Source organism: Dipodomys merriami, unplaced genomic scaffold (genome assembly GCF_024711535.1).
Source record: "Dipodomys merriami isolate MVZ:Mamm:240054 unplaced genomic scaffold, mDipMer1.0.p SCAF_738, whole genome shotgun sequence".
NCBI lineage: Eukaryota > Metazoa > Chordata > Mammalia > Rodentia > Heteromyidae > Dipodomys > Dipodomys merriami.
The window spans coordinates 253,333-278,801 of NW_027206333.1; the positions used below are offsets into that span (position 1 = coordinate 253,333).

Genomic DNA, 25,469 nt, shown 5'->3' on the forward strand with positions numbered 1-25,469 from the left:
GCATATTTTTACTTCATTAATCTGTCATATGGTCCCTATCTTAAGATAGAGCTTGTACTTGAACCCTAAAACATCTGTCAGAAATTGCACACCTTGATTTTCCCCCCCTCATGCATTGTCTTCTGTCATTCCTCACAAATGGATGTCCTCCTCTGCAGGTATCATTGAGGCTGTGGCTAAGGACTTCTTCGACATTGATGTGACCTTGGATATACTTGACATGAATGAGGAGGTGGGGAGAACAGGGAAGAAAGAACATGTTGTATTTCTGGTTATGCAGAAGGCTTGCAGGCAGATAAGAAGGGCAAGGCCAAACAAGTTACAAGACCCAGAGGACATCCCGAGAGACCAACAGGTACATAGGTTTACTATGCTTTAAAAAAGCACAGATCCTCCAAGGATCTGTCCATGGATCCTGTTCCACATACAGAGACGGACCCCATGGAAGTAGGCAGGGTTTGTGTACCTCAACTCATGCGACCATCTCCCTTTGCTTCTCTCCCTGCCATCTGCAGGCTCTTGAGACAGCTTTCCTCAGGATGAAGGAAAAATATTTGAGTGTGTCTGTTTATCCTGGGAAGAAATCCCCCTGGGATGTTGTGAGGGGGATAGTCATGTTTGGAAAAGGTAAGTGGCATATTCTCCCAGCCTGGACTCTGTTCAGAAAGATTGCCTGGTTTGCAGTGGAACCAGTTTCTGTGCAGAAATAACACAAAGCCTGTGAGATTGCATTGTCCCTGATTTCATCAGAGCTTGGATTTGCTAGTTATGGTTTTTAAATTTTAAAACTTCAGACCAGGTAGGTGCTGGCGACTAATACCTATAATCATAGCTCCTCAGGAGACTGAGATCTTAGGATCATGGTTCAAAACTAGTCTGGTCAGGAAAGCCTGTACAACTTTTATCTCAAATTAACTTCCAAAAAAGCTGGAAGTGGAGCAGTGGCTCAAGTAGTAGAATGCTAGCCTAGAGTAAAATAAAAGCTCAGGAATCACATCCAGGTCCTGAGTTCAAGCCCCAGGACCAGTATAAAAACAACTCCAGACTCTATCTTGCCTTCTAATGGACCTTCTGTGTGTGCTGAGCAATGTAGAGATGCATTTTCCTTTATAACCACTGCAGAGAGGGGTGGAGTCCCGGTTGATGAGTGTTGAAGACACTGATGACTATTGAGAGCAGTAAATTTTCAATAGCTCTTCTTCTGGATTCACGCCTCCTTAATTAGGGTGCATTTTGGGATGGGAAATCAGTGGATAATAACCATGGGCATCAGTAATGCAAAGGACAGTAGTAGATCAAGAGCCAAGAAAGCAGATTTCTGGCTCCATCTCTTAGGGGTTAGGTAACTTTAGATAAGGTCCTCCATCTTTTCATTTGCAAAATGAAGCTCATAATCTCTCTATGGCATACCCTTATGGACACTTAAGCAGATCTAACAGCCAAGACCTAATGCTCAAGTTAGAAATAAGGCTCTGATCTACTGGGAGAAGGGAACTGGTGTTCTTCACCATGGCCCTGGGAGTCAGATGATATGCATCTGGGAGAAGGTCTGCAGGACTCAAAGCACTGCATTCTGAGTCCTTCAAGCTGTGGCAAATGAGTCAAACATGCAATTGACATCCTTTGTCTAAGAGATTTTCATATCAAAAAGGCTGCTGCCTCGAATCTCTACCCCCTGCCAAATAGGACTGTTGGTTAAATTTTCATGTGCCACCCAAAACTGTCAGTCTAAAAAGCTCCATGGCAAATGTCCCTGATGCTGGGCCCGGCGCACACGCTCTGCTCTGCTAGCTCATTGTCTGCCTGTCACCATTTCAATGCCGACTCTGTTTTCATGGCAAGACATACTCAATTGGCACAGAAACTCTTTAGCGGCAGGCAGAAACTTGGCAGGGGGCAGGAGGGCTTCTCAACCTGGTAGCAAGTTTTCTGTTTGTTTTAATTTGGAAGAATTGCTGGGGCCATCTGGAGATGCTGAGAGAGCTTGTGTGAAAGGGTCGGGACTGCACTTCACTGTGAGACGCTTAAGATTCTAAGCCTGTCCCCAGCACAGCTCTGGGCGAGGGCTTCGGCAAGACCTGGCTTTCAGTACCACATCCCCTTTCTATAATACAGGGCGCCTCAGGGACTCCTTCGAGCCCATGTATCCTGAGAAGCTCTGGATTGAAGAGAGGACGTTCTGCAATGCTTTTCCTTTCCACATTGTCTTTGATGAAACAGTAAGGATCTGGAGTTTGTACCTGGGAATCATCCCGAGAAGGGCCAAGACTTTTAGATTCTTAGAGTTGGTGGGGACTTTTACTTCACTAGCTTTTCCCTTTACAGTACCACTAACTTTGTTTCATTAAATTTGTGGAATCCTCCAGAAACCATATGCAGGATCTTCCTCATAGATATGGGAGGGAGGTTTGAATGAATCAATGGGAAATTTTGCCATCAGAAAAAAAAAAGAAATTAATATGGCACTAAATTTCACTCTATAAAAGCACATCAGAATGCTGCATGCTGGTGGCTTGCGCCTGTAATCCTAGCAAGTCAGGAGATTGAGATCTGAGGATCCTGGTTCAAAGTTAGCCCAGGCAGGAAAGTCAGTGAGATTGTTATCTCCAAGTAACCACAAGAAAACCAGAAGTGGAGCTGTGGCTCAAAGTGGGAGAGCACTAGCCTTGAGCAGAGCAGTGACAGTGCCCAGGCCCTGAGTGCAAGTCCCAACAAAAAAAAGAAACAAATATCAGAACATACTAGCAATGGTTGGGTGGATTTCTAAATATTACCACCTACCATTCTTACCACTACTTTCAATATCACCACACTTCACTTCACATGAGCATGATCATTTAAGTTTCATTGTTATTCATTTACCAGGATAAACTACCCATCAGCTGAGTTGATTATGAAATCATTTCAAGGGCAAATAAACAAAATGGATTTGGTTAACAATTCAGTTAAAATGATTTAAGCCATTATAATTTTCTCTTGTATTTATTGTAATCTATAGGCATATTAAATCACCCAGTTGACTGCTAGATACAGATTCTATGAAATTTATACATCTTAGGTTGTTTCTGCTCACAGAGAAACTCCCACTATGCTAAAAAAAAAAATCCCCCATGTAAAATAATGAGAGGATCTTAAATGAGTGTATGGCAACGTTGCCCAATGCCACAAGCATCATTATCATCATTATTATTCCTGCCACTTCTAGTCATTTCAATTCTACTTTCTTTTCTTTTTCTTTTTCTTTTCTTTCTTTCTTTTTTTTTTTTGTTGTTGGTCACAGGGACTGAACTCTGGGCCTGGGTACTGTCCCTTAGCTTTTCAGCTCAAGGCTAGCACACTACCACTTGAGCCACAGCGCCACTTCCTACTTTTCCTGCTTATGTGGTGCTGAGGAATCCAACCCAGGGCCTCATGCATGCAAGCCAAACACTCTACCACTGAGCCACCTTCCCAGCCTTAAATTCTACTTTTAAAATTTGTCTTTCTTTTTTAAGTTTTGGACATAGAATAACAGAAAATTTAATAACATATATGCCCAAAAAGAAAGTTGAATTTTTACAGTCTTCCCCTCCCCAAATCAGATAAATTTACACACAAGACAAAAGGTACAGAAATAAAAAACAGCAGCAAAAGAGAAAACAAAACAGAAAAACAAAAAACAAAAGTAAAGGACCTGCAATAAGTAAAATAAAAAACCTCTTGTTTCCACTTCTTGGAGCTTACTTTGGTAAGTATCATTTTATATGATCATAAGTACATAGCCATTGAACCCTTGTGATCCTCTCCTAAAAATATCCTCTTTTGGTCTTACTGTGTGAATTGAACTTTTTTAAAAAAAATTGTGTGCGGGTTCTGGGGCTTGATTGGCCTGGGCACTGTTCTGGGGCTTGAACTCAGGGCCTGGGCACTGTCCTTGTATTGGAGGCTAGTGCACTACTACTTTGAGACATGGCACCATTTCCAGCTTTTTAGTAGTTAATTGGAGATAATAGTCTCATGGACTTTTCTGCTGGGCTGCTTTGAACTGTGATTCTCAGTTCTCAGCTTTCTGAGTAGCTAGGATTACAGGCTTGAGCCACTGACACCCAGCACTATTAGACATTTTAATGCAAAAGACATCTACTTTTTCTTCCCAGAAGATAGCAGTGGAACCTCTTCCTATGTCCTTAATAGACTCCTTTATCCAGTCTAGGTGTCAGATCCAAAGCTATGGGATATGCTGATTTCTTCATGAGACAGAGACAGAGACAGACAGAAAGGCATTCCCCCAGAGAGAGACAGAGACAGAGACAGAGAAATGTTTTCCAAAGCTAGTAAAATAGCTTTGACAGATCTTTCTTCCTAGTCAAGAGTATGCTTCTGAGAACTCTTACACTATCGTATTCCTTTTCAGATGTTAACTTCAGATTTATTTCCATATAAAAATCATGATATTTATTCCATAACCCAGCCTCCTTTCTCCTTAGTAAGTCACAAAGCCTGACCCATCATATTTCTAAGGGGAGGATCGTGGGGGAGAGTGCTTGCTATTCTTCAGTCTGACATATGCTCTGTGGTAGCTGAGGATCAAACAAGCTGGTGTGAATATTCAGAAGTATGTCCCAGGACTCCAGACCCAAAAGATCCGACTAGATGAGTATTTCTCCATCGTTCATCCTCAAGTTACCTTCAACATTTTCAGCATTTGCAAGTTTATCAACAGCCAATTTGTCCTGAAGACACGGAGAGAAATGATGCCAGAAACATGGCAACATCAGCCCACACTCAAACTTCGAGGTAATACCTCCTTTCTCTTCCCTTCCTGCACCTGGGAGGGAAAGATTTTTGTCACCGTTAGTCATTGCCTAATCCCTTCTCTGTAAAATGATGTGTGTGGGTAGCAGTAGTGGCAAAGTACCCATGTGCTAAAAATTAATAAAGGAAGAGAAAATGCTATGAGGAAATAGAAAGTACCTGAAAGGTAGTAATGAAAAAATAATTTTAATGGAAGCATAAATGATCATGATTATCTTAGAGGGTAATTTGGATATGCATACATATATGACACACACACACATATATATATATATATATATTCACACATACATATATATGAGTATTTTTGTCTAAGTACCTTTAACAAAAGTGCCATTTTATAGCAACTTATTATTGAAATAAAATGCACTATAACTATTCATCTGGCAAAATTTAAATATATACATTATATATCTACCTTGACTTTAAGAAGAAGCTCTCTTTCTGCTCTCTCTCTTTTTCTACCTATCTAGTGTATGTGTATGTGTGCCAGTCCTAGCTTTTTGTTCACAGCTATCACTCTACCACTTGAGCCATAGCTCTTCTTCTGGCTTTTGCACATGACTGAATGTAGGTAAGAATCTCACAGATTTTTCTTCCCAGGTTGGCTTTGAATAGCAATTCTAAGATCTCAGTGTCCTGAGTAGTTAGGCTTATAGGCGTGAGCCACCAGAGCCTAGCCATATTTTAAAACAAAATTTTCAGATTGCAAAAAGATACCTGGTTGTCTTTTTCTGGTAATACAAATATGTATGTTTGATGTAATTTCAGGCAATTTTCTCTATTTTCTAGTCATTTTTATCTTTTCGGAAGTAAATAAGAAAATACATGCTGGGAAGCATGGTTTCTCTGGATATTCAGACTCACTGTTAGCACACTGTCAGATAGTAATCTTGTAATATTTAAACAGAACAATCAAGACAAATTTGGAGCAAATGTAATTTTTTTGTAATTTTTTTGTCAGTCATGGGGCTTGAACTCTGGGCTTGGGCGCTGTCCCTGCGCTCTTCAGCTTAAGTCGAGCGCTCTACTGCTTGAGCCACAGCATCATTTCCAGTTTTCTAGTGGTTTATTGGAGATAAGAGTCTCATGGAGTTTCCTGCCTGGAGTGGCTTTGAACAGTGATCCTCAGATCTCAGCCTCCTGAGTAGCTAGGATTACAGGCATGAATCACCAGCACCCGGCACAATTTTTTTAGTATATATTTTTTATTGTAATGATACTGTACATAGGGGTTACAGTTACATGAGGAAGGTAATGAGAACATTTCCTTTAGAGCATTGTTACCCCTCCTTTGATTTTTCCTTACCATCTCTTCCCTCCCCACCTCCCCAACTTCTCTCCCCTCCCCCTGAATTTGTAAAGTCCATTTTCAACACAGCTCATTTTCAACAAAGATGTATCTCATTGTTACAATGGGTCAACTTGTATCCTTATTTCAGAATTTTGTTATTTCCCTTTCCTTCTCCAAATTAGAAAAATGTATATACAAGATGCAGGGCACCGGAATCAAATACAGTGAAAACAGGGGTTATACCATGAGGGGAAGAACGTACAAAAGAAACAAAAAAAATCACATAGTACCTTAAAAACAACAGTGACAAAGATAAACCCTCGGTGTCCCTATTAAAGCTATGTCATATGACCATATAAGATGATGCTAAGTGAAATGCAAAAATTTAAAGAATGATGTGTGTGTGTGTGTGTGTGTGTGTGTGTGTGTGTGTGTGTACGTGCACGTTTGTGCGCATGTGTTGGTACTGGGGCTTGAACTCAGGGCCCAGGCACTGCCCCTGAGCTTTTTTGCTCAAGGCTACCCCTTTACCACTTGAGCCATGTCCCTACTTCTGGCTTTTTGGTGGTTATTGTAGATAAGAGTCTTGTGAAGTTTTCTGCCTGGGCTGGTTTTGAACTATAATCCTCAGATCTCAGACTCCTGAGTAGCTAGGATTACCTACTCCCCAATGTGTGTGTGTGTGTGTGTGTGTGTATGTGTGTGTATGTGTATTTTTTTCAGAGAGAAAGCCCCAGGGAGTGAGTATTCAGGAAGGATGTTTGGGTTAATATTATCAAAAGCAGAAAGGCCAAATAAAGATAAAACTTAAGTGGGGCACTGGTAGCTCACACTTGTAATCCTAGCTACTCAGGAGGCTGAGATCTAAGGATGGCAATTCAAAGCCAGCCTGGGCAGAAAAGTCCATGAGACTCTTATCCCCAGTTAATTACCCCACCCTCCTGGCAAAAAAAAACCCAGAAGTAGAGTCATGGGTCCAAGTAGTAGAGCATTAGCCTTGAGCACAAAAGCTCAGGGACAGTGCCCAAGCCTTGAGTTCAAGCCCCATGACCACCACTACCAACAACAAAAGATAAAACTGAGAAACCAGTGTTGGGGTTGACAGTCTGGACACATGTGGGAGCCACCTTAAAGTGAGAATAGCAGCCAGGAGGACATCTAATGAGGGAGGGGCAACAGGGGGAGATAGAAAGCAAAGGTAATTCACAAGACACTTGACTGAAAGGAGAGAGCAGACTATGCAGTGACTAGAACACACACACACACACACACACACTCACACACACACACACAGAGGACGCCTGACTCCGTGGTGGGCTCATGAGCTCCCATCTTAATGACAGACTCTCTTTTGCATTTCTCTTGGTGATGTGAAGGCCAGATGATCTGGATGGAGTCACTGCGATGCATGATATTCATGTGCTCACCAAAGCTCCGCAGCCTGCAAGAGCTGGAGGAGCACAAGATGCACCTCTCAGATATTGCCCCCCACGACACCACCAGGGACCTCATCCTCCTCAACCAGCAGCGTCTGGCAGAGATGGAGCTGTCCAACCAGTTGGAGATGAAAAAGGAGGAGCTTCGCATTCTCTCCAAGCACTTGGCCATCGAAAAGAAGAAGACAGAGACCTTGCTGTACGCTATGCTGCCGGAACATGTAGCCAATCAGCTAAAGGAGGGCAAAAAGGTCGCCGCAGGTGAGATGTCCCTTCTTTCTGGGGGGACTTCTGAGTAAGGGGCACTGTATCCTCATGGGTAGGGAAATGAACTTTGAACCAGGAAGATCTGAAGTTGAATTTTGACTCCATCACTTGTAAGTGGTACCATCTCGGGCTAATTGCCAAACCTGCATCTCCATAGTTCCTCTTCTTTACATGAAGAATAACAATGGTAATATAGGAGTGAAATGTACATTAGATTAAAATGCTTATCGATGACACATGAATATATTAGATTCTCTAAGAATATGGGCTATGTTCTAGGACTAGCATTATGATTCAGTGACTAAGAGCCAGGTCTTTATCATTGGAATTAATATACATCTTAACTAAATCATGAGGAGCCTCTGAGGAACATTCTGGAAGTGCTATTTTCTGAAGGGAGGATGTTGTGTTTATGCTGAGCTCACTTCCTAATTACTTCAGACCCATTCATCCATAGACATGCCCTATGAATAGTGTCAGAAGCTATATCAAAGGATGCAAAGGAACACACAGCTTTTTGGTTTTGGCAGAGAGAGAATCCTAGCAATGGGACTGACCAAAGGAAGGAGACTAATGTGCATTAAAGAGCAAATAGTATGCTGGGAACTGCATTATATAGTTTACATATGCTGTTTTACTTATTGTTTTAACTTTTCTATAAGAGGGTGCTTCCCATTCTATACATTCATATTGACATTTGTTCCTACTTGTGAGGTGGAAACAAATCATGCTAAGTCCTCTAACTCCCCAATTCATGCTATCTCCCCCCATACTCTTTCCAAGAAATGTGGAATCACAGATCACAGAGAGATTAATAATGAAAGGAGATGGGGTAGAATAAGGCTGTGAACACACTTTGTGAAAGTGTGTGGCAATGGAGGTAGGCTTTGAGTGTGAACTCCAGCAGGCAAAGAAAGGAAGAGCATTGGAAGGATGGCTTAGCAAGAGCAAAGATAAAACAATTTGAAAATAAATTTTCAGGCAGTGGCAGTCCTTGTTCCTAGAATGTGGGTACATTCACAGGTGGTATTTAAGGATTAGAAGGGGAAGGATGCGGTTCAAGAGATACAGTGATAGATCTGGATGACTATGGTAAATGAAACTGGCTTTTATTTTGTAAGCAATGGTGATGCACTGAAGTTTGTTTCTCTTATGACGGAAGTACCTAGTTTTGTTAAGTGTAGTTTGGGCTGTTTGGTATAGGTAATACAGCAGAGCAAGGTAGTTTGAGAGAAGATCAAGGCCAGTGCTAAGGTAGTTCACGGAAAGACAGCAGAGTCACAGCCTGATCTGTGGGGAATGTCAGAAATGGGACTCAGTGAGGAGTCTGAGATTGCCAACAGAAAACATATGATGCTTTGTCCTAAGATGGAACAGAAAAAAGTAGAGTCCTGATGAGGAAACCAGGTCAGAGAAGAATGTTGATTTTGAGATGTCTGTGATGTCCTCCATGTAGTGAAGGAGATGTGGGAGAGCTCGAGAGAAAAATTCTAGCGTGGAGTTATAGGATACAGGAGTTTCTGCTCTGTGGGTGATGGCTAATCATGGATCTTATGAACGATTGTTATAAACATCTGAAAAATGTGAGATGAGATGAAAGTCAGGATTATCTAATATTGAAGGAGGATGAGAAGCCAGTGAAGGATATAAAACAAGGTCAAGAGGGTGAGAAGAATATTTGCATCCAAAATCCACAGATTTATTATTCTATATCCTTGGCTATCATTGACAACCATTTCTGTTGCAGGAGAATTTGAAACCTGCACAATCCTTTTCAGTGATGTGGTAACATTTACTAACATCTGTGCTGCCTGTGAACCTATCCAGATAGTGAACATGCTGAATTCAATGTACTCCAAGTTTGACAGACTAACCAGTGTCCATGAAGTCTACAAAGTGAGTGTGGGAAGGAGCTGGGAGTAGGTAATATAACTGGGCAGACACTTGATTCTAAGTCTTTCTTCATCTTTATCTGCATTAGTCTTGGTGTGCTTGTGAGTAGGATAAAGAGAAGAGTAGATTGAAATTATTGAAAGAATTTTAGGAATTTTAGTTTTCTTTCCCCTCAGGACTGGGGATTGAACTCAGAGGCTCATAGATGCTAGGAAGCACTCTACCACCTATACCATTTATTTCCAGACAATGAACTTGTTTTTTAGGAACCTTTTCATAATATCTGGCGTTAAGATGATACTTTAGTACCCTTGAGAAGTTTTCTGCTCCTGAATTCAACAAAAACTCTCATTCAGATAAGTATTATCTAACAGCATCACACTACTACCCCAGAAGGTTCATCTTCTCTGGGATATGTTTCCACTAAAAGTAGACATGGAGATGGGATATAGCTTAGGGATAGGGCACTTGCCTGGCATTCATGAGATGCCAGTTCTATCTTCAGAAGAAAAGAAAAGAAAAAGGAGCAAGGTATCTGTAATCTTAGCTACTTGGGAGGCTGAAAATAGGAGGAATGTGGTATAGGGGACAGCCTAGGCAGAAAACTTCTTGAGAACCCCTTCCTAACTCATAGCTGAGCTCAGTAGTGTATGTCTGTCATTTGAAGCTACATGGGAGAAAAATCTATGAAATTCCGTTTTCACAGAAGGAAAACTGTATAAAGTGGCATATGTCTGTGATTCCAGCTTCTATGGGAAGTCCACAGTAGGAGGATCATGTCTCAGGCTTATACCCAGGAAGGATGCAAGACCTATCCTAAAAAATAACAAGTAAAAGACTGGGCTGGATGTATGGCTTAGTGGTAGAGTACATGCCCAGCAAGTATGAGGTCCTGAGTTCAAACCTCAGTACTGTTAAAAAAAAAAAAAAAAAAGAAAAAAGCAAGTCGTCGTTGGCTCTTCCATGGTTTTTAGAGTCATATTCTTTCTCCCCACCTTCTTCATGCTCCTCAAACCCTTAGCAGAGAGTCACAGCTCTAACATTGTTCTTGTCTCAATATATGAGGAATTAAAAGCATATTTAGTGACATATTTAGGATGTGGAAGAATCACTCTGAGTACTTTTTTCCCCTGGCAGGTGGAAACAATAGGTGATGCTTATATGGTGGTAGGAGGTGTGCCAGTTCCTATTGAAAGCCATGCTCAAAGGGTGGCGAATTTTGCCTTGGGGATGAGAATTTCTGCAAAGGAAGTGATGAATCCTGTTACTGGAGAACCCATCCAGGTAGCGGGCAAGCCAACGTCTTGCTTAATACAAACACGTCTCACACAAAAGTAGAATTCTCCTCTTCTCAGGTGATAATGGGATGTATTACAGTATTTAAGATGGAGAATTTCTCCAAAGCCTTTTCTTCCCTTGCATGTATGTCTAAGAAAAACATATCTATCTATCTGTCTGTCTGTCTGTCTATCTATCTATTGGTACTAAGGTCTCAACTTCTCTCAAATTTCAGAAAAGGCTGTGGATTTTCCTGTGATTCACTGTAGCCCTCCTTTGTCTATAATTCAGGATGGTAGGCACATCTCTCTATTTACCTTGTAGGGCTCCATTTATTTTGAAAGCCAGCTCATTTACTATTCCTGCTTTTTTGTTCAAGCATTTCAACAGGTGGCTCAGGTTTATAGCACAGCCAACTCAACCCCCTGCTTGGGAAAATTGCATATCCAACATGTCGTCTGACAGTTTAGAGCTCAGGCAGAGGTGCAAAGCTGTCTTCCGTCTACAACCCAGGCATGGCAATACCCTAAGATATTCAGGATGGCTTTCCTTCTACCACGTACTGTTAGCACGACATCTGCTCGCTTTTCTCTCAGGAAGCCACTCTTCCATGCATGGACATTTATGCACATGATAGAAGCTGGCCAGTCTGAGAGATGAGAATTAGAAATTATCTTTAACCAACAGCAGATCCTGATCCCCCCTGAGATGGCTCAGGGCCTGTTCTCTCTGCCTTTTTACATCTACAACCCTGCCCTGCCCATGCCAGAGCTCAAACTAAACTTAATAGCCAACTGAAAATAAAACCATCTTTAAGGTGGAAAATGATTTCTCCAAGTTATAACCTTTTACAGGAGATTCTGAAAGATCTTTGGAGGCTGAGAATAGTGTGGGTCCTGGTTAGAATGTTCACTGTAGTCTTCTAAGTAAAACTGGCTTTAGGCCATCACAAGAACAAAACAACCACAGTCCCTTGACTTACTGGAAACTCATAGTGTACATCTGTTGAATAAAACCTTCCACGTAATAAGTAAAAATCAGAATGAGAAGATGATGAGGAAGTAGGGATAAGATGATCAGATAAAAGACAAGCCTTTCTATCGAAGGACTGTAATGTAAGCCACTGAAGAAAAAATAATTGAAATATATGCTGTCAATAGGAAAAGGAATGGAAGAGAGTATTAGATGAAAATATGCTGTACCAAGAAGAATGAAATTCAAACTGAATTTCAGGATGTATTAAAAACAAAACCCCAAACAAACAACCAGGAAAGGATGTTAGCAATTCTGATCTAAGACTAGAGATATAGGCACATCATTATCCAGCCATCAGGAACAATATATTGTGTGATTTATTCAAGGATGTAGGGAGAAGGGGGAAGGCATTTTACCTCTTTTGAAAATTGTGCCACCATTTCTCAACTAGCATGCATTGAGACGTTTTCTTCTTTTGTTCCTGCATTCTTTAATACACATTTGAGGAAGACATAGCATGCATGAGAGAAGTAGTATTATGAGTTGCTTTAAAGGATTCAGAGATATATTAAGAGTCCCTTTTCCTAGAATTTACAATCTTATTTCAAGGAGAAGGAAATCTAATACGAAAAGACAAAAAGGTCTAGTTAGAATGTAAAAAAAGAAAAAAAAGTTCCTATCCTAGCAGATTTTTCAGTCCCAACAGTGAGCAAAAACCCCAACCTGGAATAAATTACAGAAAGTGACTCTTATTTTCAAGGAGGAGATAACAGGATTGTACTCATCCAAGATAGAGCAGCAGGAAAAGTATGACTGCAGAGGCGAACTTTAGAAGAGGGGAAGTAGGAGAAAAATGAGGGAAGGGTAACAACACTCAACACGAAATGTACGCACTGCCTCACGGATGGAACGGTGGAACTGTAACCCCTCTGTGCACCACCTTAACAATGAAATTAAATTTAGAAAAAGAAGAGAGCAAGCTAAAGTTTAGTGAGCTTTTCATGATCATAGGAGGCTAAAATCATAACTTGGTGTCCCCTGATCTTAGTTCTTGAAGTTAGAATCCCCCAAAGCCCAGCCACATAGTTGGCATCTATCTACCAGTTCTTTCCTGAAGGCCTTCACCAAACACATGAGATTCTTTTAGCCAAAGGCGAGGGCCAGGGGAGGACAGTTGAGAACTCCTTGAGATGTGTAGAATTCCCGTCAAATGCAAGGCAGTGTCCCACTAAGAGAACTAAGAAAAACTCCTGTCAGGTACCCTTAGTTTTTGCCACAGATGACAGTCCTCCAAAGTATGGGGCAAGGAGCATTCTAACCATAAAAGTTAGAATTCTTGATGGAAGTCCACAGGAAAGAGGTTCCTGACTCTGGTGTAAACAGTAATTTCTCAGTGCAAAAAGGCAATGAAGAGTTTAAAAGGCAGTAAACGGAAAAGAAAGTATATCTAGTGTGATAGGAAAACTTGGATCCCTCAAAATTTATATGTTGAGGTCTTAGACTTCAGGACCTGTGATTGCATTTGGAGACAGAGACTCAATCCAAGTAAGTAAGGTAAAATGAGACCTTGAGGGAGAGGCTACTTCACCTTGACTGATGTCCTTATAAGAAGAGGAAATAGGACAGAGATGCTAGAGTGGCCCCCTACACAGGGGAAAGGCCATGTGAGGACATGGTGACAGTCATGGAGAAGAGCCTCAGGAGAAACTAAATCTGCCCACACTTGGATTCAGTATTCTAGCCTCTAGAAACATGAGAAAATAGAGGGCTATTGTTCAAACTGCCCACTCTGCGATTTTGTATGAATGTCTAAGCAAATAAGTGTATTTAACAATATTCAAAATTTCTTATTATTAAAGAAAATGAATATACAGACTAAGGAAAATACTATGTTTACTTACACATTTCTCGTGTCCAAATAGATATACAGTGCATATTCATTAAAAATAAACAATGTACAGTCCAATTTCTTAACTGAGAAAAAAAACGTGGCCAAACTTTTCACAAAAAGAGATATATAGCAATAGACAATATGTGTGTTGAAAATATGCATCATTAGCTACCAGGAACGTGTAAATTAAAATCACAATGAAATATCTTTTCCTATGCACTGGAAGGACAAAATGGTGGAAATATTTAGACATCTGGAAGGGTCCTTTTCCTGGTGGCAGTAGACAATGGAGAACTGAGAATAAACTCTGGAGAATTGTTCAAGAGTTTCATTTCGATGGGAAAATTAAATATATATCTACTTGTGACCAAGAAGTGGAAGTTCCACTTGTAGGTAGCTGCATAAGAGTGAAAGTGTATGTCCACTAAAATGTTTGTACAGAAATGTTTTTATTTTAATTTTTATTGTAAAGGTGAAATACAGAGGAGTTACCATTATATATGTCAGGTATTCAGCGAATTTCTTTTTGAACAGGCTACCTCTTCCCTCATTTTCTCCCAGTTCAGAAATGTTTATAGCAGCCTTTAATGATATAACATTCCAGACTGCAAATAAATGCTCAGGAAGAAGAAAATGGATAAATGAATCACAGTGGAGCTTTGCTATTCACCAATAAAAATAATGAACTGCTGATACACCCAACAATAGGACTGAATCTCAAAAACACTAGGTTAAGTCAATGAAGCCAGCTAGGAAACACTGTGATTTCATTTATGGGGTGTTCTGGAACATTCAAATTAATCTTTGGTAAAAGAAATAAGAAATTGGTTCTTTCTGTTAGGGTGACGGCTATTACAGTGATGTATCTATTTTTCTGTATTCAGGGAGCTAAACACTTTAATATCTGTGGGTTTCATGTTTTGTAAATGATGCCATAAAAGCAAAAGGATGTTTTTTTCAGTGCAGTTTTCTCTGTACAGATCAGAGTGGGGATCCACACTGGACCAGTCTTAGCAGGTGTTGTGGGAGACAAGATGCCACGGTACTGCTTGTTTGGTGACACTGTGAACACAGCCTCTAGGATGGAAAGTCATGGGCTTCCCAACAAAGTGCACCTCAGCCCTACAGCCTACAGGTATCCAGTGCATGGACTCATGCCTTCCTTTGTCCCTTTCTTCTTCCAGAATTTACCAAATGCCTAGCATCCATGGAAGGGGGAATTGTGGAGGGAATGCATGCTTTATTTCCTGTACGTCACATAGATGCATTGTGCCAGATAATAAATATGGTTCAACTTCTACCATAACGTAATTTTCACTCTCAAGAAACAGATAGTTTAGTGAAAGAACAACAAGTTATAACTCACGGGCTATATACAATTGGATGCTTGTTTTTATTGATACATAATCATGCTCTTTATGTATTTTCTATAGCTTGTGACTTAATACTATAGCAGAGTTGAGTAGTTGTGACATATTATATGGCCTATAAGGCCTGAAATATATACTATCTTGTCTTTTACTGAAAAGGTTTGCTTACTCTTACTTTAGAGGAGTAAGAAAGAAAACTGGTAATTTTTTTTTTCCTGCAGTGCTGGGGTTTTGAACTCAGGGTTTATACCTGCCACTCTACCACTTGAGCCATGCTCTTCTTGCTTTAGTTTATTTTTCAGATAGGGTCTTGTGATATTTTCCAAACTGGCCTTTTACAGTGATCCTCCTACCTCTGACTCATATGTAGTAGGCATTACACATACATGCTACCATGCCTTCCTTATTCTTTGAAACAGTCTTACCAACTTTTGGCCCTGGCTGGCTTCAAATACCTATTTATTCCCCAAGTGGCTGAGATTACAAGCGTGAACCACTGTGCCCACTCTCCTAGCAAATTATTTTTGAAGTGAGCTAAATACAATTATGTATATGAAGCAAGCTTACAGTTTCTTAAGCACTTGCAGTAGGCTATATTTAATTCTATAAAATTTTGCCCTCATGTTAATTCATTTGTGGGTGAATAACTTCACAAAGATCTATTACCATTATTCTAACTTATATATGTGAAAAAAATAAGGTGAAAAGGTTAATAACTTGCCTTTTGTCAAAGTAGGCCAGGAAAAAGAACGTAGATGAAAGCTGAGCATCAGATTCTCTCTAACTATTCTACTTTGTTGCCTGAAGAAATTAGAGCATGGCATGGAATGTGGAGTCAGGGGTCTGACCCTGGAAAGGAAGGATTTGTGGAGATGCCTGAGCTTAATATTGAATAAGGAGCTTCAAAGAAGAATTTAGACAAAACTGGAGCACTGGGGGTGGGGTGGGGTAAAAAACAACAACAACAAACAAGCAGTAGAGGGGAAATAAGGAGGCTGCATGTGTGAGGGATAGATTAGAGAGAGGAGCATTGTGGTAAATGCAACAGGGATTGGGTGGGTCCCCTCTGCTCAGATCTTTGGCCCCCTGCTCAGAATATCTGACCTTCTGATCTCTCTCCTTCCTCCACTGCTTTCCCTGTCATCCCTGTGGGCTCTGGCTGATATCTCAGGTCCTCCCTCCTCTTCTGGGCTTCTTGTATCACCCTCTCTGTGATCTCTTATATCTGGTATATTTTTTTTCTCTGTGCAGAGCCTTGGAAAATCAAGGATTTGAAATCATAGAGAGGGGTGAAATTGAGGTGAAAGGAAAAGGGAAAATGACCACATACTTTCTGATTCGGAACTTGAATGCTACAGAGGATGAGATTATGGGAAGGCACAAAACTCCACTTGATGACAAAGGTAAGCAGAGAAGAAGAAGACTCCTCATTAACACGGACTGTTTCCCCATGAATCACTTCACATGTGTCCAGCTGGTGTTTTGGTTTGCAAGTTTGACTTAGGTTGCATCATGCCTATCACCATGTTGCTACCTTCCAGGTGGCACAAGCTCCAGAGGATGTTTGCTGATTGCTGGATCTCATTCTGAATGCTTTTCTCTTGTGTGCTGGGGAGTGTGCTATTCCTTGAGCCGGGCTGCTGGGTGCAGCCTCAGCATCTTCTTCCATGCACTCTTCTTCAGAACATTCACTGCTTACCTCATTCATCACATCTGCCACTCACATATGGTGGCATGCCTGTCTATCTGACCTGGCTCCTAGGTGTAGGACCCAGGCAATCCCCTGCTCCTCCCGGTCCCTCTGGAGACCAATGCTCAGAGGCTTGGCAGCATCTGGTTCACCATGCAGATATCTCTTTGGGGACCAGATGAGACCTGGTGCTCTTTAAAGGATCTTCATTGAGTTTCTGCAAGGTCCAGCCACCTACTGCCATAGCAGTAGGAAGCACTGGGCAAGACCCAAGCCCATAAGCAGCACCCAGAACCCCATTTGCACTGCGGTAAACCGCTTTTCTTTCACTCCAGTATAGATTTGAATGTAAGATATGTCAGCAGAGAAACTCCTCCATGCAATTAACTGATTAAACAGGAGTATTGAGCCAGGGGAGTTGAGGCGGGGTGGGGAGGGGGAGGGAGAATCAGTGGGTGTGTGGACTCAGATACTTAAGTGGGTACCTTTCAGTATTGACTGAAAAATTGGCCTTCCAGCTGTCCCTGTTGGCAGGCTCTTCTGGCACTTCATCAGGCCCTTGTTAATAATGTGTTTTGCAAATTTCAACTTGCTTCAACTATTTAACCAGCTCTCCAGACCATTATAATTGTTTACCAGGCTGACCTACACTCAGAGCTTGGGCTAGGAGCCTACTCCCCTGTGCCCCTACACCCCTCTTGGGGGGTGATCCATTCAGAGGTGTCCACTTGCTGGATTTGTGGCAGGTTAAGCCATTTTGGGAGACTTCTTATACCAACTCCTAATTGTTCCTCCAGAGAACCTCAGAGGTAAGGGACTCTCCTGACCTAATTTAGGGTTTAGTGGTTTGCCTGATGGAAGTTTCTGTGAGTGTCCAAACTGGACTTTTTCAGACAAAAAGAGCTTTCCTACCAGTTACAATCCTCCTTCTACAAAACCAATGCAATGATCATTGGATGGGTTTATAGTCACTTAATTGCCAGTGTCCTTGCCCCTATCTTTACAAAGTCCCACCAATACAAGCATCCTTCCAGACATGTCCAACTAGCTTGGGTCCAGTTGTTTGGAGGCAGCTGCTCAAGAAGATCCCTATTCTCAGTTCAGAAGCCTCTCAATAGCCTTTCTGAGGCCTTCCCAAGTATGGCCATCACACTTTCTGATCTTTTCTACCTGAGGTTCGTGAAAGCTATAGCCATATTTTCTTCTCTTTCCTTTTCCTTTCTTTTCTTTTTCCAGTCCTGGGCTTGATCTCAATGCCTAGGAGCTGTCCTTGAGTTTTTGTGCTCAAGGTTAGCACTCTACCACTTGAGCCACAGCTCCACTTCTGATGTGTGTGTGTGTGTGTGTGTGTGTGTGTGTGTGTGTGTAATTGGAGATAAGAGCTTCATGGACTTTTCTGCCTGGGCTGGCTTCAAACCACAATCCTCAGCCTCCTAAGTAGCTAGGATTACAGGTGTGAGACCCCAGTGCCTGGGTATAGCAGTAATTTTAACCTTGGTTTTTATAGAAGTTAGGCTTTTAATCCAGGTAGGTTCTAGAGAAGGAAGAGCTTGAATATATAAATGGACTTTTCCCAATCAAGGGAGTAACCAGTGTAAGCAAATAGGTTTTCAATGGTACAGCTAGCCTCTAAAATCACAGTTGTCATTCTGGGTGACATAGACTAGAATGGCCATCAGAGCTGGTGGGATGGAAGGCAGTGGGTGTGGGGGCCACATACATCTGTGGGACAACATATGACAAATCTCACCTGAGATGACATAGAAGGTCCATACTGGGGCTATGACTTGTTTGTTAAGCTCTTTACAGGTGATTTTGATGAGCTTCTAGGCTTGGAAACCACCATCATGACAGAAAGAGCTTGAATCTGAAGTTAGTAATCTAGGGCTGAGTCCAAGAAGAGCAAGTCCTAGTTCATTTTTATTGCCCCAGAGGAAAGCATGAAAGGAGGATTGCTTCACAGTGTTGCTCCAAGGAACAGATGAGGTAGAAGGTATTTCTTTAAATCACAAAGTGCAGAAGACAATCAGACATGGTAACTATGTAGTCACTTAGGACCCTATTGCTAGGAGTTCATTCTGAAATAGCCAGGTACCAGTGATCAAAACTATTTGGGTTGGGGGGGGGGCAATCTGAGAACAAGTAGAACATGGTTAAAGGCCAGCTGGGGCAAAAAAAAAGTTTGTGAGACCCTTCTCAGCTGATAGCTCAGTGCATATAGTGTCATCTGATGAGGTGCCAGGCCATGAGAAAAGTTCATGAGACTATCTCCATGCAGGTAAGCTGGATGCGGTGCCATGTGCCTGTGTTCCCAGCTACATTGGCCTAGTAAGCATTAGACCCTGAGTTCCAACTCCAGTACAGAAAGAAAGAAGGAAGGAAGGAAAGAGAAGGACAGAAAAATAGGAAGCAAAAGAAAGGAAAAGGTCATAAATATATGGCCTTAGCACAAAACTGTGTGGTTTTTCCAACTAAAGGTTTGTTCAACCTGGTCTTACAGAGACTTAAAGAGCCTGCTGTATGCATGAAGCTTTGGATAAAGAGCTCAGAAAGATCCACTAGTTGACATCAGCTTACACTTCACTTTTATTTTATTTTATTTTGGAAGTGCTGAAGTTTGAACTCAAGGTTTTGAGCTTGCTAAGCAGGTGCTTTACCACCTGAGCCTTAGGATCTCAGTTTGTCTTAAGGCATCCGATACTGACAGTGAGCATGAGGGATTCTGGGTATATACTAAGGAATTAGAAAAGCTCTTAGAGGTCATTGAGTGATGGCATAAATAGGCATAGATAGGACAATGCTGATCAGGAATTTTTTTCAGGGACAAAAGTGAGAAAGAGGAAAGTAAAGAGAAAGGGGGATAGGAATAGATGTCAAACACCACAGTGAAGGTACAAAGAAAATGGAAATTGACAGGTTAGAAGACAGAAGAGATGAGACTTAGAGGAAGGAGGGATGAAGAGAAATCATAAAGAAAAAAATCCACAAAAAGGTGTTGAATAAAAGGAAGACTAAGCCAGGTGCTGGTGTCTCACACCTATAATCCTAGCTACTCAGGAGGCTGAGTTCTGAGGATCTCAGTTCAAAGCCATCCAGGCAGGAAAGGTCCATGAGACTCTTATCTCCAATAAATTACTCGAAAGTAGCTGAAAGTGGTGCTGTGGCTCAAGTGGTAGAGTGTTAGCCTTGAGGAAAAGAATATCAGGGATAGGGCTCAGACTCAAAGAGAGAGAGAGAGAGAGAGAGAAAGAGGGGGGGGAGGGAGAGGGAGAGGGGGAGAGAGGGAGAGAGAGAGAGAGAGAGAGAGAGAGAGAGAGAGAGAGAGAGAGAGAGAGAGAGAGAGAGAGAGAGAGAGAGAGAGAGAGAGAGAGAGATCTTCTATGAAATGTTGTTTCCTAGACTGAATGTACTTCTAATATCCTTTTTGAGAGGTAAAGCCAGAAAACTGATGACTCGGTTACAAAGAACTCATGTGTTTTCTGGAAGCAAGGAACATCTCAAATGGAGCCTGACTGCATTAATGAAAGAAATAGCTTCCTTTGCTTAATTCCCTTTCATTTTAGCAAGTCAAAATCCTTTCTGGTTCCACTTTCCTTTTTATTAGGGTAATCCTCACTTTTAGAACTGTCACAAAGGCACCAAACAAATTCTGCAATGACAGTTCTGTTCTGTGGAGATTTTTCTGTCACAGGTTCTTACAATCTGCCTATGAATGGAAGACAGCACTATTGAGTATCCTATTGTATCTAGAGAAATTGAGGCACAGAGGGCTGTTGGGTTGGGAGAGTTCAGTTGGTCTGATAGGTGGTGATGGATTGGGAAAGAGACAGTCACTTTTTTTCCATGGGAAAAATAAACCACATTTCTGTCTAGAATCAAGTCTATGTCCTGTATTTCCTATGATACCAAAACACAATGGAACCCAAGCCTTTTGTTTAATCTGCATATTTTCATTTTCAAAATATATAATGCCTTTTAAAATAATAAAATGCTATCAAATGGAAATTTCAATGATCTTGTATCTTCACACTTACCAAATATGTCAAAGAAAAGTAACACTGCAATAAATTCTTTAGTTAGAAATGAAAGGAATAAAAACATTAGGAATAATAATAAAATTGGTAGGGAATTAGCAAAAAAAAAAAAAAAAAAGCAAAACTGGGACACTTCCTAACAGTTTCCTAAGAGCATAAAATAGTGCTGAATATGATTCAGTTTCAGAGAGATAGAGAGACAGACAGACAGACAGACAGAAACAGAGAGACACAGAGATGGAGACAAAGAGACACAAAAGAGAGAATATGCTCAGCCATCAAATGAACCTATATGGTAACTACACTAAGCCAACTCCACTTTGGTCATAGGCTATAGAAAAGCTACAATGGAGAGATTAATGAGGGCTGGTTCTTATAGTTTAGTGCCAATGCTGAACTCTCCAGATCCCTCATCTGCCAGAGTTGCCCCAGGGACATGGCTCTACTTGACCCAGGTCCTCCCCTTTCTTCTTCTGGGCTCTAAAGATCTCTTCTCAGTTTTCGCCTCTTTGGAGCCTGAGACTGAGTTGTGTCTGGAGATGGGTCTAGTAGCTCCAAATGTTCTATGTGTATGTCATCACTTACATTCATTAGGGACCAGAGCATTAGCATATGGAGCTTGTCTCCATCTAATTGAGCTGAAATCTGCCTATTGCTCTTCGGATCTTAAAGTAAAACTGATCATTGATCCAAGTCAGGAAGAAACTGTGGTGCCAACAGCTTCGCATGGTGATGGAAGTCCCTCTTAATTGCTTGCTTTCTGGAACACCCCATGTACATGAGCTCTCATTTAACACAGGCACCTCTGAACTTGAGTGTCTCTGGAACAATGCTTAGTGTAAAGGAGGAAATGGAGATGATAAATGGCTTAAAAAATCTCAGACTCTGAGCTTTCCAAATGAAACCACATGGAGAGCAGAGGAGATAGAGACAGCATCTTGCAGCCAGTTGCTTGTCTCCTACCTTCTCCAGCCTTCTCCTATTCACTCCCTCCTGCCTTGGTTCATATCACTCTTTACCAAGGCTCCCTCTCATAATTAGAATGACTAACTGGCATCATGGAGCTTGTATTCTGTGCGGTGGTGGTGGTGGTGGAGAGGAGACATTGTGTGAATCACTCGATATAAATCCGCCAATGTAATAACCACTTCCCCATTTTACAGATCAGGAAAGATGAGGCCCAGAGAGGTTAAGTGGCCGGCCCAAAGCCAGCAGTAGCTTGTCACTAGCACTCATGGTGCCAAGCTCATATCTCAGCCCCTTTGACATTGCAGCTCAGAAGTCCGATAGCATGGCGACTTATCCTATTATGTGAGTTACACAAAAGGTACTAAAAGGGGGGTAACAACAAGATGGCCCATGGTGGCATGAAAAGAATGATAGAGCCAAAAGGGGTGCTGTGTATGGGTCTTCGTGGCCATGAAGACATTGTCCCGCCAAGGATCATGTTAGGAAAGAAAGACAGCACTCCAGTATCCATAGTATGTTCTCAAGGGCCTGACTCAGCATTCCCCAGTATGAATGCTGGTCAGGCTTGATTCATTTATGTTTGTCTTTTTCTAGCTTCTGATGAAGCTCCACTCTCCAGGAACCCAAATGCAGGAGGGGACTCCATGGAATCAGCTGATCACCAACCATCCACAGATCAGATCAAGATAAGTCCTTTTCCTAATGACCCCAGGCCATCTGCTTTCTGCATTTTGTTGTAGCAGAGAGAAAACCAGTGCCTGGCATTCATTTCCCTCTGTTAAGTGCCATGGCAGTGGGGAAGGGAAACTTCATTTCCCAGCTCAAAACTTCTTAAGTCTCATCTCTTCCATATCACCCCTTTGAGAATAAAAGTCTAGAAATAAAACCCAGGCCTGACAAGTTTGGAAAATATGCTTTGACATTCATGGTTCAAATCCAGCCCTCAACCTTGAGGACTAGAACATGTTTGTTCTTAGAGATGGTGAGTGTGCCAGTTTCTGTTTGCTTCAGACAGGAATGGATGGCTTCATGCTCTCATTATTGACCTCGGCCTCTAAAAATTTCCCCTGGGGGCCGACTTCACACAGGACACTCTGATCTTGGGGCTCAAGTTTGCTTTAAGTGTTGGGTGGAGGAAGGGGAAAGAGGAGGAGAAGTTGAAGGAAAGAGATCCAGACTCTGCAGTTTATAAATCACTCCCTAACACAGCGGAGATGTGAAAGACACTCAGCCAGAGGTCCGTGAAAGGAAATCATTTTCCTTTCTTAGCTCTGGGAATTATGTGAAGCAACAGAACAAAAGCTGCCTTCCCCAGAGATTCTCTGAGAGTAAAATGGGAGGAAACTGTGAAAATCACCGGAAGGGTAAAGTTAGGAAAGCAGTGGAACAAGGCCAGACACCCAAGTCCTTTGGGCAGCAGCTCCCCTTCAGCTTCTAGCTGTGGATAGAGAGCTTCCTCCTGCAAAGAAAAGCATGGCGAATGTCCTCAGAACCTCCTCCAATGAGGGGATTGGAGGTGTGGTGGGAGGACAGAGCTGTCCTGGGGCCACACATCTGAGTTAGTGATGATGAGAACAAACACAGTTTTGGATATAGATGATAAAGACAATCCTAAGGGCACAATAAGCTTGTTATCCATTCTTGGCACCTCCCAGGAGGGCATGGGTGGGTCCTGAGTCGGTCCCAGTCAGTCCTAGCAGAGGGAGAGGAAGGCAAGGTGACAAGAATTGTAATCTTGCCTAATCATGGACAGCAACCATGTGTTGACAAGGATAGAAGCAGAGAAGTGTGCTCCAGCAGGGCGGGGCAAGCCCAGGTAAGATAAGGTCAAGAGATGGGGGTTCTGGTCACAGCTCTTGCTTTTCCTGTCTTGTGTTTCAATTCACCAGCTGTCAAAGGGGTCTACCTCACAGGCATTTCATGAGAATTCGGTGGAAAGAGCACAAAGATGATGGCAGTACTCACACTAGTAGTGACTAGTCAGATTTAAGGAGCATCAACTGCTAGGGGACAAAAGGGAGGGGGAATTGTTAGGTAGATAAGGATAAAGAAAAATGGCTGACAAAACATTTAGTGCACAACATATGGTTCATCATGGAACTTCGTCTTTCCAAAATGCTCTGGTGTCCCACTCAACCAATAAAAAGAGCTAGAACAGCACATGCACAAGCCCTCAAGCAACAAGTGCAAATCCCAGGGGAGGAGATATGGGTCCAAAAAGACCCCCAGCTACTTCTCAGCCTTGGCATTCCTGTCCGAAGAGTGTATACTTCCTCTTTGAATAAACTTGCTGTTGTACACTTCACTACTCTTAATTCTTTAGTTGGCAGGTTTGGCATGCCGAACTGGATGCTGGCTAGGAGTCTGCACAGGTATTATATGTTACTTCTGTTCCTGGCAACCACTCCATTTTATTTTGTCTGGTCCTACCTTGATGGATGCAGGAAGATTCAGTCACCTGAAATGGCACTGCTTAGGGAAGGACCAGAGCAGAACACCTTGTGATCAGAGGCAGAGCATCAAGAGGCTGGTGTGGAGGACAGTCTGGAACCAGATCGAGCCAGGAACCAGAGAGCCACGTTTGAATCCTGACTCTGCCATTTATCAGCTATGTGACATGAGTACATCTCTGTGCCTTGCCAGCCCACCTGAGTATAATCAGAAGATCTGACTCCAAGGGTTGTCCTGAGGGTTACATGAAAAATTGACAAAGTAATTGAAATGCCAACATTTTTTTTCTTTTGGTTGTTGTTATTGTTTGGTGCTGATCCTAGGGTTTGAACTCAGGGATCTGGGCACTGTTCCTGGGCTTTAATGCTCGGGACTAGTATGCTATCACTTAAGTCCTAGCTCCATTTCTGGCTTTTATGGTGTTTAATTGAAGATAAGATTCTCATGGACTTTCCTGCCTAGGCTGGCTTTGAATGGCAACCCTCAGATCTCAGCCTCCTGAATAAGCTAAAATTATAGGAGTGAGCCCTCAGCAGCTGACAACATCGTATATATATGTATATATGTATATATATATATATATATATATATATATATATATATATATATATATATATATATAAAGTCTCCTATAAAGTAATGGTTCTCCCTGTTCAGTGAGGTGAAAGGCCTTTGTCTTTCCTACATGTTTGTCTTTTCCTTTCAAAATCCCTAGCTGTGGGTGAGAACCCTGACTAGAATAAAGAGCACTGTTAGAGAGCATTGCCTTGGAGATCGAGAGCAAAGCAGTTATTTGGTAGGCTGGTGCCTTTCAGTTTTAGTTTTGGAAGAAGAGCTGGAGCCTACGGTCTCAGCTCCCAGCTGGCAGCTTGCTTCACCTTCTTGGCTAAAGTAGAATATGCCAATGCACCATTCAGTTATACCTATGACTACCAGAATTGGGGAAGCAGGGGCCCTAACCCTGGCTGAAAATGGAGAGGATCTGGCTCCGTGTTTAAAGTGATTCAAATAATCATATCCAGCTGTTAATGAAAGACTAGCTCTCCCAGCACTAGGCATCACCTTGGAGTCTTTGGTGTGTTCTTTTCAGTCAGCACTGCTGGAGACAACCTTCAGGGGCTTGGCCT

The 25,469-nt window shown here is 41.9% G+C and overlaps 1 protein-coding gene across 1 annotated transcript in view; it reads left to right on the forward strand.

The window, feature by feature from the left end:
• Positions 1-22,631, forward strand: part of LOC138818344 (guanylate cyclase soluble subunit beta-2-like) — a 48,623-nt gene extending 25,992 nt beyond the window's left edge. The window contains exons 5-14 of the mRNA XM_070009344.1: positions 159-355; positions 516-627; positions 2,116-2,219; positions 4,560-4,776; positions 7,465-7,785; positions 9,539-9,687; positions 10,822-10,968; positions 14,809-14,963; positions 16,450-16,601; positions 22,486-22,631. Coding sequence (XP_069865445.1) covers positions 159-355; positions 516-627; positions 2,116-2,219; positions 4,560-4,776; positions 7,465-7,785; positions 9,539-9,687; positions 10,822-10,968; positions 14,809-14,963; positions 16,450-16,601; positions 22,486-22,631 — 1,700 coding nt within the window. The remainder of the gene's footprint in view (positions 1-158; positions 356-515; positions 628-2,115; positions 2,220-4,559; positions 4,777-7,464; positions 7,786-9,538; positions 9,688-10,821; positions 10,969-14,808; positions 14,964-16,449; positions 16,602-22,485) is intronic.
• The last annotated feature ends 2,838 nt before the right edge of the window (positions 22,632-25,469 follow it).